Raw genomic sequence first — 20,051 nt, forward strand, 5'->3', positions numbered from 1 at the left:
AATCATAAAGTAGACTTTTACCATGTAGTCCGTGTTTTTGGTTTCTGACGTTTTTGTGATGTCAAGGTTTGACAGAGTCAAGTTTTACAACAACCAGATTTATAAGTCTCAAGTCCCTAATTTTGTGACTTAAGTCTATTTCAAATCAACAATTCTGGTAGATTTTTGTACAAAGTTATTTCTATCCAGGGACAGTATTCCCATCCAGGGACAGTATTCCCAGTGGAGTGTCCAAAAAAATGGGATTACCACCATGGAGGCTACTCTTTCTCTCTTTCTTTCTTTTCTTTCTTTCTTGGTTCTAGCATTTTTTTTCTCTTAAACACTTCTCTTCTTTGTCACATACACACTGTCTGCAGGGGGTTGAGTAGAATCTGGCTACAATATTGGATTGGAAGTCTGTATAAGGGAATTAGTGAATATCATGGGATACACTGGAATGTCCGACTTCAGATCAGACTGGAGAACTTACTGTACATGTTAGAGTTTTTAATGGCAGCCAAATGGAAGTCTAAGCAACTTTTTAGGAAGTCGTTTCCACAGAATTTGAGTTGGCAATGTACCAGTTGCAGGTCTGAGTTTTATGTGAACCCTGATTTTTGTAAGACACTTAAAACTGGGATTGTAAATAAAGATGTCATCTTAGCACTCATTGCTGGTTAAAACTGTTTTGTTCAAATAAATAAGCAAACAAAAGAACTACATGATGCCTAGAATTTGTGTTCCTTTTGTGATCCTTTTTGGAAACAGGAGGAGATTGCATGATGGTAAACCTGGAATTACACAGAATTTACATTAGCCCACATGGGAAATGTAATGACAACCTTAATTCACCTGTTTTAATAATGAACTTTGTGTTGGAGCAGCTCATTATGCTGTACACCATGCTGATTTTCTTCTGTTATCGACCGTCCCTTGTGTTCCTCTCATCTTCACAGGCGCAGTGTCCCTCTCATCAGGCCTCACTCCTGGCATCTGGCAAAGCTATCAGAGCTGCCCCTTCCTCCCCCTCCACCTCCCCCATCTCCCCCTCCTCTGCCCTGCCTGCCCCCCGCGGACTCCCCTCCTCTCCCCCCTCCACCACCTCCATCTGCCATGCATCTCCACCCCGGCCCCTACACACTACCCTGGCACACAACTGACAACAGGTGAGACAGTATCACTCACATCACCGATGTCTGATTGAACTGCATTATTGAGAGGGTTTCTTCAGTTCTGACTGCACCCCATCTTCAGACATGCGCCTCAGTTTGGGATCCACCTCCCTAGACAATAAATAAGAGAGAAGTGTTGTATATACCATGATTTTACATCTGGGAGTTTTTATGCAGATATGTATACAGAGAAAATGATAGCGAGAAGCATGCACAAATCTCAGATACTGCGGTTTGCATTGGCAGCATTGGATTAGAAAGAAAAACAGTGAACAGGTTCTCTTTTATGTGTACTTACAGGAATTGATCAGCTGTTAGTGGAAATATATTTGGGGAAATAGTGTGAATATATTCCTTTTCGACTTACTTCCTAATTTTAGTCAGTTAGGTTGTTTCATTCTTACAGAAAATCGAGTCTCTAAGTAGAGTGTGCCATACAATACACTTGAGTCATGCACTGGGATCCTGTGACTTCATTGGATGTTGTCACTGCTGGGGGTTTTGGTCCCTATAAGCCAGCAGGAAACAGGTGACATCTTGGTGTTGTAATGTTAACACTGCCCACGCAGGAAGCTCAATGGTCTATTTGTGGATTCTGTATAACTAACCAAGTCCCACTGGTGACCTGTTCTTTGTCTGTCTCTGGGGGCCAGGTGGACTCAAAATAGAAAAATTATTATTATTATTATTTTTTCTTTCCAGATTTTTTTATAGTCTGTTGAGCCCCTAAGCACAGTTGTCCCAAAAGAATACTGCCAGCCATCATTTTTATTAATCATTTACTAGATTAATCAATTAACCATTTGGTCAATAAAACTGCCTTCACCTAACCATCACATAAGAGGAACAAAAGCAGAAAATTCTCACAACTGACCAGCTAGAACTGAAAAGAGGAAGTTTGCACAGTCTGTGTATTGACTCACAGTAAAAATAGCCTTTATGTCTTTGTTTGTCAGCCTCATGCTAGGCCAGTGGCTTGTACTGTTCTCTTTTTGATAAGAATCAGTGAGATAATGTAGCACTATTAGATTTAATAGTCACACGTGGATTAGATAGCTGTGTGCGTATGTGTGCGTCTCTTATTCCCACAGTTTTTTCTGCCTGATCCCATACACAAACACACACACACACACACGCGCGCGCGCGCGCACACACACACACACACAAACCATCTGATGAGGAGGCAGCTCCCGGCATAACTCTGGACAATGGCATGTGACTCCCAGAACATGTGGACAAAGAGAGGAAGACATTCAATAAACTGTGTTTGTGTGAAGGCGAGAGACATTTTGTACAGTCTGCACTAAGTAAGCGTGTGTTTTTATGTAAGCACTTAGACAAAATATGAGTGTTTGAGGAAAAAATAGTTTTCAAGTTCATCAATACTCACACAGTAGCTATCAGCTGGTGAAGTTTACATGCATGTGTCTGTGTTTTACACACTGCCAGTCTGAATACACGTCCTACAGTACATGGCCCATTACGTAGTTGTGTATGTGTGCTTGTGTTGGTCCTCATGCTCACATGTTCCACATTGCCATTTGATCAGGCAGGAGTGACCATCATTTCCCGTCCAGCTCCTGTCTCATTTCCTCTCTTCCTCTTTCTGCCGCCCAGGTCAAATCTATACAGCAGTGTCTTCTTTTTCATTCATGACTCACTTCCTTTAAAAGACGATTTTCTCATGCAGATAATGAAACATATTTTCCCACTATTCAGAGTAAAGTCATCCTTTGTTTTTAGATGACTAGCGTCTTTCCAGGTCCATTCCAGTATTTGTGCAGTTTCCAAACCTTTTTAGGTGAATGCAGTAACATCACATCAAGAAAAACAGCAAATTCTCGCATTCAAGAAGCTGGAACCAAAAATCATTATGAAAAGTGACTTAAATCATTAATCAGTTACTGTTCAATGACCATTGTCCACCCACTTACCACACTTGGTGCATTGTGTTAGAGCCCTGTTTTTGTTCAAATTACTGTTAAGTGTAGCACACACAGTAGAGTACACCTGGCAGTTTTATTCACCCTCTAATACTATGCCTGAATATTCATAACTGGTCCCAGTTCGTTTGTGATAATTTCAATGAAAAACCTGCAATATTTAGAAATACTTTTACTGTGAGGACAGTGTAACCTAAAACAGCAAAGGTCTCTATTTTCATGTTGTACAGAAATGAATGAAAACCAGTGACTGCCAAACAAATACATTCATTTCTAAAACACAGTTACATTGTCTGTGTTTGCATGAAACCGTAAATACCACAGAAACAGTCTGGAGATATAAGAGCCCTTTAGTATTTCATCTGTAACCCATCCTTTGGCAACTTTCCACACTGTTTGAATAAAGCAGCAAAGAAATAAAAAGGACAAGTGACCATTTTTTCCTTTTTATAGGAAAAAGAAATACCACAATAAAGTGTCTGAAGGTTTTTATTAGGAACTTTAAAGGTTGGATTTACACCAAGCACAAGAACATCAAGTGCCTCCTGGGACTAATATCGACAGCCAGTATGTGTGAAATGTTTTTTTCTGTCCTGATTGCCTAAGTGCTCCTTTTTCTGAAAATAACTCCGTCATTTTTTCTTATGCAGTTGTCCCAAGAAATGGGGATTGTTGAGAAATTCTTTTTCCGTTCCTCCTTTAGTATGATTTTTATGGGTCTGATGGCTTGTTACTAGACAGTTACATGTCAAAGAGAAAAGAAATAGAACATATGGGTTAAAGATTCAAACCCAGGACTTTGTGGATGAATGCATGCAGTTCACTGGTCAGCCACAATATTTGTATATATATTTATTATATGTCTTGTTCTCTGTTGCTCTTGCTGAGTTTTCTTCTTTTTTTTTCCTTGTTTTTCCCAGGTGTTGGGGTTTGTCCTAATATTAATCAAGGCTTAATTAGTCAAGTGGTAGCACTGGATAATAGCGTAAAGATTGTAAAGCCCTAGAAAACAAAATAACGATTTGTTATTATTGGTTATATAGATTCAACAGACTTAAAGTTACTTGGAAATTACTGTATTTTTCTAGTACTTGTAAGAACATGAGTGGGTTATTCGGTGAACATCCTGTCATGTGATCAGTGCAAAGCTGAAAAGAAAGCAAATTAGTTTCCATTGTGTGCTATCATTTTCAGTGACTAGGTTTCTACTGCAAAATACATTTGTCATTTGGAATAAATCTAAATTTGAGGTAAAGGGAATGAGACATGAAGAATTCTCAAGGAATGAAATAGGAAGAAGAAAGAGGATGAGAGGAGTCTGGGGATAACTTAGATTTTGACTCCAGGCAATCAGAAATGATGAGGAGGAAATCCCTCTTCATCTATAGAGGCTTTCTCCAATGGTTTGAAAGAAACACATGGGACTGCCCTGGATCTTCAGCACAGGACTGATAAAAAACAGATTCCCTGGCTGTACAGTTCAAACTTTGTATTCAAGAACCAAATACTGTACTTGTGTCAGAAAGAAAAATCAAAATCTGTCATTTAGAAGTATTTTAAACACATTGTTTTTAAAAGTATTAACAATTTTGTCTATCAAGGAGTAACATCGTAATGATATCCGTAATTCGTATGCCTCTTGCAAGTTCCCAGAGACCAAAGTGACGTCAGTCGTTTATTTTGCCTCAAGAACTATCCCCAAAGGCATCGCTGATGCTCGTGAAACATTTAAATTAATCTTCTGTTTCTCCATTTCTCTGCAGTGACTTGTCCGTGCAGTGGGGTCAGCTGTCCAGACCTTACTCATCCACTGACCAAAGCAGTTCCCTGGGCTCCATGGAGAGCTTAGATACACCGACACCCACAACGCAGCCATACTCTGACTCCCATAATTCACCAGTCGACCCCACCCTCTTCAACAACAAGCGAGACTCTGCCTATAGCTCCTTCTCTGCCAGCTCAAACACATCTGACTACGCAACAGTGCCACTAAGGCCTGGTGAATCCTGTTCCATGGATAACCTCCTTCAGAGCCTGGGCCCAGCTTGTGAAGTTGCTGATACCTCTACTCTGGGGCGTTCATCCGGTGAGGCCCCAGATGAGTGTCAGCTTATTGTACACAAATCCAGGTCTCTCACTAGACCGAGACCAAGGCCTGTTGAGGTAAAAGAGAGGCCTTCCTCTTGCTGTTATGAGGAGGAGCGGAGGGGAGGAGACTTTGACTTCATAAAAAACAGAGGAGGAGGAACAGAGAGAAAAATGAACCCTCCTCAGCCTCCAACCAGAAAGGACAGTTTTAGGGCAACCCGGAGTCACCCCAATGCAGCCAACAAACATTGCATCTCTGCTCCGGTTGACAGTGGTCTTTCTAACTACGATGAAAACAACTCTTCTCTGAATGTTGAACCAGGAATTCACAATGGGATCTCTACACCAGAAAGAGGTGACAGAACTGGGAATTGCAAAACCGATACCCTAGATTTACAGTATATCCAAAGGCAGTCTAAAGACACTGAAAAAAATAGTAGATGTGACACTAGTGCTAATAAGGATTACAATTCAGAGACTCCTTCAGATCTGCTTTCTGTTCCAGTGACATCTTCTATAGACCCCATCACCTCATCTCGTCCTGGCTTCTTTCCTACAGAATTCTCCATGGAGGTTCAAGATCTGTCACATATAGACTCCCAGACCAAGCACTCCTCTACAGGGCTGCACCGGCACAGCGCTCCTGAGAAGCTCCTTGCAACACAACTTCAGTTGCTGCAGTTTAACAGTGACAGCTCTTCAGTAGAGCCTTACAATCCATCAAACAATTCTGAGCTTTCCTTGTCCCCCTGTAGCAACCAGTGGTCCCATTCATCAACCCGGCCTGTGAGGGAAGACCAAAAACCTGACGACCAAACTGACACTGCATCAAACAAATGGGGAGGCAGTCGTTGCTCCACCCCAGGATCTGTTTTCTTGGAAGGGGATGGTGATGATGGAGATTCTGGTGAGAAGCACACAGAGATGGGTGTAAATGGCGGGTCCCTCTCTCCAGTTCAGCATCATCACCATTGGGGTCGCTCTGTGAGTGTACCGGGGGATCCCACTGGGTCCTCGACCCATGGAAGGTTGAACTCTGACCAAATAGTGGACAGAGATTTTGAGCCTGTTAGTGCTGCTGCAAGTGTGGATACTTTGGTGGAGGAGCAGAAATTAGTAGAAAAAGGAAGAAATAGGGGGGGGAAGGAGGATAATGTGGAAGGAGAGGGAGTCATGAAGAAATCAAACTCATCAAGGAACCACAGACGGAACCGTCGTCGCAGCGAACGATTTGCTACAAACCTGCGTAATGAGATCCAAAGGAAAAAGGCCCAGCTACAGAGGAGCCGGGGCCCAGGGGGCTTGCTCTGTAGTGGGGAAACTGTCCATGAGGAGGGTCCAGATGCCCACGAGGAGGAGGCAGACCCAGATCTGTCTTTCCAAGAAAGGAGTACCAAAGTGGCATTTGCCTCACCTATAAGTCCCGAAGATGTCAGGACCACAGCACCATCCAAGAAATTAAGCACCTCAAATAAATCAGACCTTGATGTCTTGGAGACTCAGCCTCAGTCAACAGCCTACACTCAAAACAATGAAGTGTCCAGGTCCATTCAGATCCTGGACCCAGGTGTATCCAGCTTTGGTGTTGGCATCCGAGTTGTGGAGGAACCAGCCCCTGCTGGCAAAGCCCGCCGCTGGCGGTGGACTCCTGAGCATAAACTTCAACCAGAACCACCAACAGACCGACGGTGTGGAGCCTCAGATGAAAGGGTGATAGGGGTCACAGAGTCACGGCATGGATTTTATCCCCTCAACTCTTCATCCAGCTCTACCTACAGTCGCTCTTCATTATCTCGAATGGAGGAGTCTGATATCCTTTCATTTGCAGAAAGAATGAAGTTTTTTGAGGAGACAAGCAAAGTCAATTCTGGGTCAAATGTCTCAAGTCTGTCAAGTCGCAAGCAGAAAAAACCTCCCAACCAACTTGAACACCAGGGAAAGGAGCTCAGTCTGCATCCAACCCAAAGGAGATACTCCTACCAGGGGGGACTTCAGCAGGAAACCTTCCAGCTTTCAAACACTATAGAGGGCAGGAGGCAGTCTGTGAATACCAGCAGGGACAGACAGAAAGAGAAGGAGATGGAACAAGCAAGGGAGAGGGAAGGGGCAGCAAGGGAACAAGAAAGGTTGAGAGAAATAGAGAGGCAACAAGAGAAGGAAAGACAAGAGAGGGAACTGGAAATGGAGAGGGAGAGGATGAGGGAGATTCAGCTGGAGAGGGAACGAGAGGAGAGGCTGAGACAGTGGGAAAAGGAAAGGCAGAGGGAACTTGAGTTGGAGAGAGAAAAAGAGATGGAGATTGCCAGAGAGAAGGACCAGCTTAAAAAAGAAAGAGAGAAAGCGCTTGAGAGAGAGCGAGCAAAGGAAAGGGAAGAAGATACTCAGCTCATCACACATGAAGAGTTTTATGGTGTTTCTGGGATCAAAGAAAAGCATCCAGACTTCCAACGCAAGGACAATTTCCAGAACCTCCAGCTCAACCTTCAGGTGCTTTCCCACAGCCAAACCCAGAATCAAGTCCTGCGATCAGCGTTTTATCCAGTCAGCACTGCTTCTCAGTCTGTGGAGCTACCTCGGCACCGTGGATACGCAGTGAGGAGCTACACACCGACAGAGGTAAGACCGCTCATTTCACTCAAAAAAGGCCATGCACCCATATGCATCAACACATCCATGTTCCATCCACCAAAAAAGTTGGTCAGGTGTTGTAAAAACAGTAAAAATTGCTGCTGTGTTTGAAGTTGGGTATCCTTCATACTTCAACTTAACCAACTTCTTGGTTTGTTGAACAGAATCTGACCCCCCCCCCCCCCCCCCCCCAATCACAAACTAATGTTCGAAATGAAACCTGGCATTGTGGTGCATGTCCGCACTATCTACCAGGGTGCTCCAGATTTAAAATTGTTCCTGTTTACTTGCAAACATTAAAATATCATCATGTTTTAAGCTGTTAAATTGTGAGAACTGACAACTGAGCCTACTGGAAAGCCTGCAACCAAAACACTATTGATAAATATTTTCTGTATTAGCAGCATTATTATTTTAAGGCAGCGACCCTGTTGAGGGTCATTTTAATTGCACGCATTGCCAAGTATGTTAACAAGCCTGCCTGCCTCAAGACCAATTCACAGCAGCAGGTTTGGTGAGCTAAAGAACAGTTTGTGTCCCAGCAACACTGAAACCATGTAATGCCTTTCACTGTGAAGGATAAACTTTGCAGTTTGCTGAAATCAGACTGTGCTTTTGCACTGAACTGAAATGACCAACTGTCTTGTTTTTTTAAGCCCACACCAGAAAGGGGTCGAGCAGCCACACTTGGATATTAGAACTAAGTGGCCACTCTGTCCAAGTGCTCTGTGGTTCAACAGTTGGTTTGAAGTTGAACCTTGCATCCTGCATGTGGTCAAAGTCTGAAGGTCATGGAAATAGTTCATGGAGCTGAGGGGGATTGGGCAACTTCGGCAGACACTTGTGTCAGTGATAATAGCAGTGTTGAGTTTCATCTTTACCACAAAGTGATTCAAGTTACTTGCCAGGGGGTGAAACCCAAATGTTTGAACTTATGAAACTCCTGTAAACTTCATCCTATTGTCATTTAACACTGAGCAAACTAAACTCACATTTGTTTTTTAAGCAAAGGCATCTTCAGTTCAGTACATAATTTGTTTTAAGCTTGACACTATTTTGTCGATTTTGTGTATTTATTGTGTATTGCTGTGTCGAGGCTTCAGGGGAGCCTTGAACCCCAACTTCTCCATATTTCTCCGTTTCAAATGAAAGGTTGTTACTTTGATGCCACAGCGATAACACCGTGCGTTGAATTCTTATTTCATGTCTGCTGCAGTCAACGTCCAGTATGTTTAACAGTAACAGATGTGCTGGATTGATTACAACGGTGTGATAAGACCTAATACCGAGGGACACAGATTAACATGCAAAGGAGACACACATATTAAGGTGAACGTCTACAAAACAGACACACATGCATGATCCCCTTTCAAGTGGAATGGGGAGTTTAGGCTTTCATTTTCCAGCGTGTGTGTGTTTTGGACACAGGAAGGATCAAATGTAACTGGCTGCACATTTAATTATTGCTAGAGGTCTATCACTCAATGGGCTCTTATTCGAGAAGCCTAGCTGTGTTTTCAGAAATGTTAAGAAATAGCTCAGTTGCATTGTTTTTGGCAAAATTAGACTATTAGATTAGGCTGTTTATTTTTTTTTTTACTTCCCACCTCATTACATGAACATTATATCTCCATATTGCAATATGTACTTTTCCACATGGATATTAATTTTATCCTGGTCAGGGCAGAAAACATTACCTATATAATCTTACTTAAAATAAAACACTTTCATAATGAACATTAGTATATTAAATTCACAGTGTATGTTTTCTTGTTCAGAATGTGGGTTGGTTTCAGTTATTTTGGTAGTTTTCAATATGTTGAATTAGAAATTCTGGTCTAAACCTTTCAGCTGTTATGCAAGGAATGTGAAAAAGCATTTTATTATTGCTGAATCATTATCTATTATTGTTGAGCTACAAAAGGACAGGTAATAACAAAAAATGTTCATCATAGTCAATGGATATCATTAAACAGTATAGAGGCACTCAGGTTAACACTGAAGAACTCAAAAATATTTCAGTTTTCAATTCTTTTAACCGAAAAAAGAAAGACTCATAAAGTCGCTGCTCTCTGCCAAAAAATATAATCTGATATTTGACCTAATAGACGTTCTAATTGTAGCTATTCACCATTTGGGCCCCAAAGAAGTATTACATTACTTAAGGCCAAGAGACAAGGAATTTCAGTGCAGATTTGAATCCGGTTACTTGTGGACCACAGTCGTTTATCACAAAGTTATCAGTTGTTACTGTTTAATGGATTTTATGCTCTGTTGACAGCAAGTGACAGCCAAACATATTAAACTCACATCCCACCTTTCCAACAAAAACACCAACTGGACATTCGGATTTGCATTACAGACGGGCAAAAAATATCTCTGCATAGGAATCTGTGTGCGTCTGTGTGTGTGTGTGTGTGTCTGTGTCTGTGTCTGTGTGTGTCTGTGTCTGTGTGTAATTGACACACTCTATGTGCAGCCTATCCCCACCTCTGTGTGCTTGTACTAACTGCAGCAATGAGAGTGCATTGAGTTTGTTCAGAATTCCACTTGTGGGGTAATAACCCAGGCCAAATGCATTGTACAGACATATCCTGTGCTGTAGCCATAATGAGTAAAACCTATTATTTGTTAGACAAATGAGAAGAAACAAGAAACAGCTTTATCTGAACAGTTACACAAACGGTATATGGCTCTGGAAACAAGGCTGCCAGATAAAGGGCTAGTTTGCCTGAACTCCTCCTGAAAAAACTCTGCAGAAAAACCCACCACGCCATCAGCCTTATCACCAAAGTATATTGCAGGGTGGAGTAACGCACCGACTTCCCATCAGCAGGGAAGTGTGCTGAGCAACGCTTTGCACCAGATTGAAGCCTTCCTTCATTCCCTAGGTGTAATTAACCAGTTTTAAATCTCTTCTACAGACGTATCCTGCCCGGCAACAGGACACAGCTAAGGTCAACAGGAAGTACAGCCTGACTGAGAGGTGAGCCACTTCCTTTAGTAACCACAGAGTGCAAACACAGACACATACCTTCATGTAAACATCTGATACTTCATCTACTGACCTGACTTCTTGTGCCCTGGTGGGCAGAAATCCCATTCAGTCATGCTCAGCTGTGATTTGATTATAATGAGCCCTAAGTGTGCAGAGCAATCATTTATGCTTATAATGTGACCATAATGATATGCGGTTGAATGCTGATTCCTGTGTGTTAGTGTGTAGGGGGTGTTTGGGACATGCATGGGTTGTGAATGGGCCTCTACTCATGTTTGACCTGGGCCAGAAACAGTTGGGTGAAACTGGAATGCAAAAGGGAAGCATTTACTCTAAATCACCCACTTTGAGTGCGTTTGTTTCTTAAAGTGGATTTATAGAAGTGGATTGAGATTACCCTACAAAAATCCTGGCCACCCAGCTTTACCTTTAACATCATGAATGCATGATTTTGGGCAGAATATAGAGCATTTTTGACCTGAAACGAAAAAGGTTTTTAGGTACTTCTGTGATCCTTTGTCTGTATAAAGAAGTATAATTTTTTCTTCTGTCATTCCACTTTCTCCACATCACAGAGACTACCCCAGCTGGAGACGGGAATCCAGACAACCAGAAAGCATCAGTGAGTACCAACACCACACCAGCCGGGGTCGATGGGACCCCAGACGAGGTGATGACAGCAGCAGTGATCGAAATGGATATGCTTTTGGTCCCCCTCCGGCTCCTCTCTTTCTCCAAGGACGAGCCATGTCCGAAAATGACCTCCGCTTCGACAGCAGCCACCGCTGGTCGCCATCAATTTCCATGGCAACCAGCCAGACACTGAGTGAGGTGGAGGAAGGATCGGGTGGCGTTAGGGGAGGAGAAGCCTCAAGCACTGCCAGGCAAAACAGGAAGAAGACACCGCCTCCTCCAAGACCCCCACCCCCAAAGTGGGAACAGTTCCACCACCGTCGCGCCTCTCACCACACCCTGTTCTCCACCTCTTGTTCTTCTGCGGCTTCGCACACCACCCATCCCTCCTTTGAAGCCTCAGAAGGACACTATACAACTCACTCCACCTCATACGTCCCACCACCTGAAACATCTAGGCAGCGGTCCTTCAGTCTTCCACCAGAGAGACATGAAGTGTTGGAGGGTTGCCCTCGCTGCAGCTGCAACCAAACTCAGGAACGCACATTTGCCCACGCCCCAGCCCCTCAGAATCCACCTCAAGTGCAGGAGCACCACCCATTTTACCAGACTCAGTTACAGGAACGGCCATTTACTGTCGCTCCACCTAGTCCTATGTTCTCCAGGAGGGCCTTCAGACCCGTGGAACCGCCCCATAGACAGAGTGAAGGAAACCCTAGAAGCATGATTGTTGGACAGCAGCAGAAGGTGGAGGTGTTGTCAACTCTACCTCCACCACCACCACCACCAGCTGCAGAGACTGGTGTGAGCAGGTGAGAGAGGCAGAAAAATACTCAGATGAGGAAATTACTTAAATTGAAAAATAGCTTTAAGAAGTAACTGATTAACAGTTTCTTGCTGATTTAAATTTTCTTCTACAAAGTTATTTTGATTATTTGTGTCTCTGCAGATTATCTGACACAAACACGAGCTACAGCCCCAACCAGGACAGGATAACAGTAAGACATCACAAACAACAGCACCATGTGAGACCTGGAGCCGAGTGGGAGAGAGCCCCATCTCCCAGAGTTCATAGTGACACAGCACTTCGTCCTGCCGTGGAAAATGGTGGCAGTGATGGGGTTTCACCTCCTGAGTCCTACTTTGCCATCGGCTATGAACAGCAACGGGTGTGTATGAACAGAGGCTTCCAGAGTGTCGAGCAACAGAAGGTTCATGAACCAGGAACAGAATCTGAGACAACCCTCAGCCCGAGCCCTGCACAAAGCCTGGAGACTGACCTGGACGTCCCTATAGAGACTGACATAGATGATTTCCAGGAAGAAGAGCTTCCAGCAGTGAATGAACCCATCACCAGTGAGCTCCCGTGCTTTGCGCTTCCTGTTACGGTGGTGGAGACGGACATCGACAACGTACCGGATTCTGAGGCCTCGCCGTCGGGCAGGACGAGGGCAGAGAGTAGCTCTCTGGAGGAGGAGCTGGAGGCCGGGGAGAGCAGTAGAGAGGGGCTGAGTCTGGAGGAGCTCTTCCCCCAGAGCAGTGAAGGGGAGTCGGGTACAGAGAGCTGGAGAGGAGCCTACCAAACCATGGAGCAAAACACCGACAGCTTAGACAGGTAACGAGAGAGAGGCCAGGAGGGAATTACAGGGCTTAAATCTGAGGGTGAAATGTGACCGCGTGTGTGTGTGTGTGTGTGTGTGTGTGTGTGTGTGTGTGTGTGTGTGTGTGTGTTGTGCGTTGTGCATTAATTACACAGACCATTTGATTTGTACAAAACCTAACTGTTCTTGTCACTAAGCTCATTCCCTCTTTCCCACAACCTCTGCAGAGAACATTACTGCAGCCAATATTCTTCTTTCCCCCTCTGATAAGTTTACAAACACTTCATCTTTGCAAGACAGGTGCCTGATGGGTGATTGTTGCCACACAGGCCAGAAAGACATGAACATAAAACACCATATGAACATGGAAACCTTGTGGAGAAGAAGGGTGGGACGTTATAAATTTGTTACAACTAATGTTAGTTAATGTTAACAACACAACTATTGTGTCCTGCAGACTGACAGTATGTGAGTAAGGTGCACTGATGATGTCAATATCTTTGTCACCTCTGACCTTTAGCTTCTCCCTTGTGTAACTGCTTTCAGTTAGATCTGAATTTTACATCCCTGGGTATTTTACAAATCTTTTCTGTTTGCAGTTAGTTTGTCTCCTGCAGTTCTTATTGACATCTCAACTGACTTTTCTGTTTTATTTTCTTGTTCTGAGTTTTGATGTTTTCCATATGCACCGTGTTTTTCTTTTGTCTCACTTGCCCGGATAAATCATTGCATTTCTTATTTATGTACTTCTGTAATCACTGTATTTTATGCCTGTGTCTGTTTTATCGCTTTGCCTCCGTCTTATCTCTGTGTAAATAAAATCAGCTCTCCTCTCTGTGCCTCCTCCAGGCGATCTGGCGCAAGTTCCAGCTGTTCGTCCTATTACAGCACGTCGGCGGCCAAGGCTCAGCTCATGTCGCAGATGAAGGACTTCACTGATAACGGAGAGAAGGACGAGGACGACGAGCTCACTTACAAGGTAACACAGACCACATCTGTCCTGATGCTTCACCGGTGCTGTTGCCTCATGTTTGCTGTATTTTTAGCGCTAATGATGATGTGACTCTGACAGATGTGTTTTCCTCCTTTTGTGCAGAAACAGCTGATGGAGAGCCTCCGCAAGAAGCTTGGAGTGCTGAGAGAAGCTCAGAGGGGACTGCAGGAGGACATCAGAGCCAACGCACAGCTGGGAGAGGAGGTGGGGAATCACCTCATCTACTCATTCAGCTGTTCATTTTGTCACCTGACTCTTACTTGCGCCAACATTGTGCTTCTCAAAACTGCCTACAGTGAAAGTGAAGCAGGAAATTGAAGCTACTTTGCTACTTTTTGAGTACTTTAGGGCTACAAATAAGAAATTGTTTAACTTTCATTAAAGACTTTTATTAAAAGTAGAACTTACAACTGTTATATTATAATAACTTGATTGTTTTTTAAAAATCATTTATTCTATAAAAAGTCAGATGGTGGACATTTTGCTTGATAAATAAAATAAATGCAGCCACCCCTCTTCTACAAACTTCAGTCATCTGTAGCTCTGTGTCTGTGTCCACCTCAGGTGGAGAGCATGGTGGTGTCGGTGTGTAAGCCCAACGAGGTGGACAAGTTCAGCATGTTCATCGGCGATCTGGACAAGGTGGTCAGCCTGATGCTGTCGCTGTCAGGGAGGCTGCTGAGGGTGGAGGCCACGCTGGACGCACTGGACCCTGAGACTGACCACCATGAGAGGGTGAGGAGGAAAGGAGTTATCATCTGATCTTAAATACAGGAATGGCTGTAAATGTTCTAAATTGTTGTTAACTGTAGCGAATTTTAGTGTCATATTAATGCTGGAGGATGGCAGGAATAAAGTATTTAAAGTTAAGAGATTTAAAAAAGCTGTAATACATAATTAAAAAGTGTGCTGAAGAAGAATCATAACAGTAAGAGGCTTTTTGAAAAGATTTCAGCTCATGCCTTGCTTTATCTCTGTCCTCTAGCTCCCCCTGCTGGAGAAGAAGCGTCAGCTCATGAGGCAGCTGTCCGAGGCTCAGGACCTGAAGGACCACGTTGACCGCAGAGAGCAGGCTGTCAGCCGGGTGCTGGCCTGCTGTTTCTCCCCCGAACAGCACAGGGACTACAGGTACAACACAGCACAACACACTGTAATATTTCCCTCAGTAGATTTAGGTCATAGGGTAACATTGTGAGCAATACATCAGCAGAGGATTACAATTCAAGAATCAAATACTTCACACATTATTCCTTGTCTGACACACACTGCAGTTATATTAAGACGTTTTCTTCTCTCCGTAGCCACTTCGTGAAAATGAAGGCCGCTCTGTTGGTGGAGCAGAGGCAGCTGGAGGACAAGATCCGACTGGGGGAGGAGCAGCTGAGGGGGCTGAGGGAGAGTCTGGGGCTGGGGCTGGGGCTGGGGCTGGGTATGGGAATGGGAATGGGAATGTCAATGGGGTATGGACATTTTTAACAACAATAGGAAAAAAAAAAAAAAACACTACAGAGACGAAGATTAGCAAAGATGTAGATCTCAAAGTGCCAGCACCAAACCAACAGCTGAAACAGCTCACTCATAATGTAGACCAAAAGAGGCACAAGTCCAAAAAGAAAAAAAGACTGGACTCTAGCATTACTGCTATGTAATAAACACTAAGAAGGAAGTGTCTGCAGTTTCCTCTCAGCTGTTGTGAAGAGCAAAACATCCTCATTGATTAGAAACAAATTATCCACGTTGACGGAAGCAAAAGGGAATGACTGAAATCCTTGTTTGTGAGAAATTTCATTCAAATTTTATCCAAGACTCAAACAGGAAGAAGGGGTTTCACAATAAGAAACCAATTTGAAAAAGAATTGAAAATCTCATGCAGTATTGGCTTTGGAGATCACAGTAAGGAAGAAAAAATGTTAAACCTGCTTTACATTTTGTGCCTGAAACTTTACTGTACTGTAAATTCACACTCGTGACACTACACTGCTTTTCAGTATCAGTAACAGTATCAACACTAAGTTGCCAAAGACATTTTTGCTTGATGAATGTGTCACTGAAACGCTGCTTATTTTGTGTTGTTTTTTTTTTTCTACCGGTTCAGAGAAGCGAGGGCGATTTTATTCGGTGCTTCCCCCTAAGAAACTGTGTTTGTGTTAACAAGGCTAAAGTCAATATTGTGAAGTGCGGTTTGCAGCATTATTAACAAAACTTAAAGTTTCTCGTGCTGACATCTGCATATACTGTATTATCAAACATAACTTCATATCCTTTTGTATTCCTCATTACTGTAATGTCTATGGCTGTAATGTGTTTCACTCTGGAGTTTGAGACTCCACCAACTCGTGTGACTGTCACCTAATGACTGTTATGTACAGAAGACACTCGTCTTTATAATGTATACGACGTGTATATAGTGAGTTTGATTTTTGAGATGACTGGAATCGGTTGTAAAAGACAATCGAAAAGACCAGGAGTCAAAGTTTTTACTGTATATTTTGATGGCAATGAATCCCGAGGAGAGTTTAGAGAGTGCAGTTTTGGACACTGAGCTTGTTCAAATTTCTGAAGTTTTCAAAAGGTGTGGATGCTAAGCTGAGCTAACCAGCTGCTGGATTGCTGTTCACAGTTAACACACAGAGTGGGATCCATCTTTTCATCTGTCACTCAGCAAATATGTTAAAAAATATTTTTCAGAAAATGTCAGAATTGGTTTAAAACTCGATTAAACTTTTTTTTTTTTTGTATCTTATATTTCTAAAAATATATTCAGTAGATAACCAGATATGTGTTTTTCCCACTCTGTGAAACACTGACCTTTCTCACAGACACTGAGCACAAGGGCACATTGTTATTCATGTTAATTATCTGCCATCACACTCCACTAGTACATTTAAATAACTGCTATCTGCATTCTGCCCTTACCTCCCTCTACGTCTCGTGATTTGTGATCTTGCCAACATCTCCTGCGGTTTAACCGTCTGTCCGAAACCTTGGACAGGACATTTGAGTTCAGCAGTGGCTGACTGAGTAAATCACGTTTAAAAGCACAAAAACTGCAGCTCGAGAAGAGATGGGAGGGATTTGGAACAGGAAATGTGTATATTTTGGCTGCTGAAAGGTGGACTTGCTGAAGTTAAGTGAAACTACAGCACCTCTGAAAACAGAGACGCCATTATCTTTAACTGGTTAACTGTTCTGGTAAGAAGCAGCAAATCTCCAGCTTAAAGTTTATCAAAAGTTAGTTTTACACTATGGTTTGTCCTTTTTCTTACTTTGTTCTCACAGGGTTCCTGCTGTTTTACTACCAAACAACCCTAAACCATATATGCTTATGTTTTTTTTCTGTTATGTACATATTTTGTGTATTCTTGTATTATAACAGCCATTTTCTAAACTGACTGAAATCTCACTGACTTTATGAGAAAAGTTCCTTGTCAGACCAGCAAGAGAGTATATTTCTTCTGTTCACGTTTTCCTGTGTAATTTTGAAGTATTACAATTTTTTGTTGATTTTTTTTTTTTTTTTTTTTGGTAAAATGCATTACAAAAGCTTTTTTTGTAACTGCAGAAACACTCATATGAAGAAAAAAGTACCATAAATAATAATAATAGTATTTTAAACTAGCTTCATGCCTCGTGTTGTGATTTATGCCGTCTAGTGTCCAGCACTGAAATCCATTCCCTTCAGGAGGATGCGGTTGTTTGAATGTGGTGGGACAGTGAAGTAAATATGGCTGAGGGGAAACGGAGGTTGACGGATGATGATGATCTGGAGTACTCAGAGCGATTCAGCACGTCTGCAGAAACTGCACAGTCGCGGTGAAGAAACTATGTCAGGGGAAATTGGCGCTCGTGTCACTGGTGATTATCTGTAGGGGGCGGCTTTAACTGTTCAGTCGAGCTGTAAAGGCAGGGATCATTTAAACAGACTGATGTTTAATGATTGTTGTGTTGAGCAGCCAGTGTAGTGACTAAAGATTAACAAATTAACAAAAAGATTAACAAATGGATGTTGAAAGTTTGAAGTGCTTGTGATAGAAATGAATTTGTGAAACGACAAGCTCACCAAAGTCAAGACAAAATTCCTTACATAGAAAAAGATAGTGATTACAAAATAAAGTACAGTCAATAATATCACATCACTTGTTGAGAACCAACACCTCACATGTAAAATACATAACCTCAATAAAAACCAAAAGAGAATCAAAGGTTCCTAAACTTATCCAGCTCAAGGCTCTTATGATGGAGATTGTCACATATTTGTGTCTGTGGAGCTTAGAAATAATTTGACAGTGTGAGATAAGTTTCTCTTCCCATAACCATAAGGTTAAATAAAGATTTATACATTTTTGTATACATTTTTTTAATGAGTTTTTTAATTCAGGTTTGATCTATAGTCAAAATGATAAAGTTATGCGATACAATTTTTGACTTACTATTAATGTTTTGTTAGTAAGTGAGATTTTGACTTTATTTTTCTTGTCTCACAGCAGGAAAATCATGGCTTTGAATCCACAGAGGCCATGCAGCCCTGCAGCGGTTATGAACATTGTGTAAAATGTTGACTTAGCATCTCTCTATTTCTACTTCCCATTAATAATTTTTTTTATTACTGCTGCCACTTTTTCATGTTTTATTATATTTTCTTGGCAAGGACGAGCTTCCACTGTATGTAATGCAAGCAAACTGATTAATTCATGATGGGGAAAAAGTTGGGAACTTTATATTTATTACTTTAACAAAAAACTGTCAGTTTTTGGTATCACAAACATGTTACAAGCTTTGTTTGTGTGTGAGAAATTATTTCAATTCCCATCCTCCCTCTAGGGATGATGGGAGTAACAGGGCTAAAAAAAATATTGTTATTCTAGATGATAACATATCTGGATCTTTCATCAGAGAGGTACATTCAGTGAAGACTACATCTATTTTAAAGAGGGGTGCTATTCAAACTGGATGGAGAGAACAGTGTTTTAGGCAGTCATGTTCGGCCTCAGAGCGACAGATGGAGTTGGCGGTGGAGGATAATAAAGAAAACAGCTGTTGTAGAAGTAAAGAAGCTGCATTTTTGAGTTAGTGGGGGAGTGCATTTTTCTGCGTGACCTAGATTGAAGACCAGGACTGATGGGAATGTAAGAAGAGCTGGAAAAAGAGGCTGAGAGGAACAGAAGCCAAAACATGGCGACATGAATGAGAACAGAAATGATCCACATCAGAAAACAGGAGGAGAAACAAATCAACTAGGTGGGTTAAAAGGGGAAAGAAGGTATAAATGAGATGAAAATTATGGCTTTGAAAATGTTTGGCTTTCTGTACCAAGAAAATAATGAGTGAATGAGTTTATTATTAGGTCGGGAAAGGAATTGAAGGGAAACACAATCACTAAAAGAAGAAACAGTGGGAGGCGGGGTGGATGGCTGTTTATCTTGGGCTGCAGTGAGCACAGTGGTGGAGAGGAGACAGAGATGAATGAGTCGGGTGTGCTGAAAGAAATAAGATATCAAGGGAGGTACCGCAGTAAGAAGAGGAAAGTGGTAGATATAATTCACCAGAGCTGTACAGATATGAAGCAGGACTCTGTACAGACCAAGATGACCACAAGGTGTCACAGTTTGACTGTTTGGACACCAGTGAAATGGACCACTGCACATGTTAGCAGCACATATAAACTAAGAATCTCCAGCTGCTTTTTTCTGTTCCAGTGAAAAATAACACAGGTTTCTGAACTAAAAACAATAGAGTTGAACATGTTTTAAATGGAACAACCAAACAACGTACATAGTTTATTTCACAGAGACCTTTAATTGTGTCACATAAATACCAACATAACATGTGGTTTCCAGATGTTAATGTTTAATTTCTTACCAACTCAAACTCCTCTTGTGGACACCCATAGGTAACAGATAATATAGCAAAACACAGTTGGGATAGCACAAAACATTAACTAATATAATTTGTAGCAGAAGCTATTATTGCAGATAGATATCTCTAATTCAAACAACATTTTCAGTCCTAACG

At 42.2% G+C, this 20,051-nt stretch overlaps 1 protein-coding gene across 2 annotated transcripts in view; it reads left to right on the forward strand.

The window, feature by feature from the left end:
• Positions 1–18,306, forward strand: part of shroom4 (shroom family member 4) — a 52,229-nt gene extending 33,923 nt beyond the window's left edge. Inside the window, exons 3-12 of one of the 2 annotated variants that reach the window (XM_026328997.2) lie at positions 939–1,148; positions 4,861–7,801; positions 10,738–10,799; positions 11,387–12,256; positions 12,394–13,059; positions 13,895–14,024; positions 14,142–14,243; positions 14,604–14,774; positions 15,025–15,167; positions 15,341–18,306. In XM_026328997.2, the coding sequence (XP_026184782.1) occupies positions 939–1,148; positions 4,861–7,801; positions 10,738–10,799; positions 11,387–12,256; positions 12,394–13,059; positions 13,895–14,024; positions 14,142–14,243; positions 14,604–14,774; positions 15,025–15,167; positions 15,341–15,515 (5,470 nt within the window). In that variant the 3' untranslated portion in view covers positions 15,516–18,306. The remainder of the gene's footprint in view (positions 1–938; positions 1,149–4,860; positions 7,802–10,737; positions 10,800–11,386; positions 12,257–12,393; positions 13,060–13,894; positions 14,025–14,141; positions 14,244–14,603; positions 14,775–15,024; positions 15,168–15,340) is intronic. The other variant, XM_026329005.1, reaches the window with a different exon arrangement.
• The last annotated feature ends 1,745 nt before the right edge of the window (positions 18,307–20,051 follow it).

This window comes from Mastacembelus armatus, chromosome 18 (genome assembly GCF_900324485.2).
Source record: "Mastacembelus armatus chromosome 18, fMasArm1.2, whole genome shotgun sequence".
In the NCBI taxonomy this organism is placed as follows: domain Eukaryota; kingdom Metazoa; phylum Chordata; class Actinopteri; order Synbranchiformes; family Mastacembelidae; genus Mastacembelus; species Mastacembelus armatus.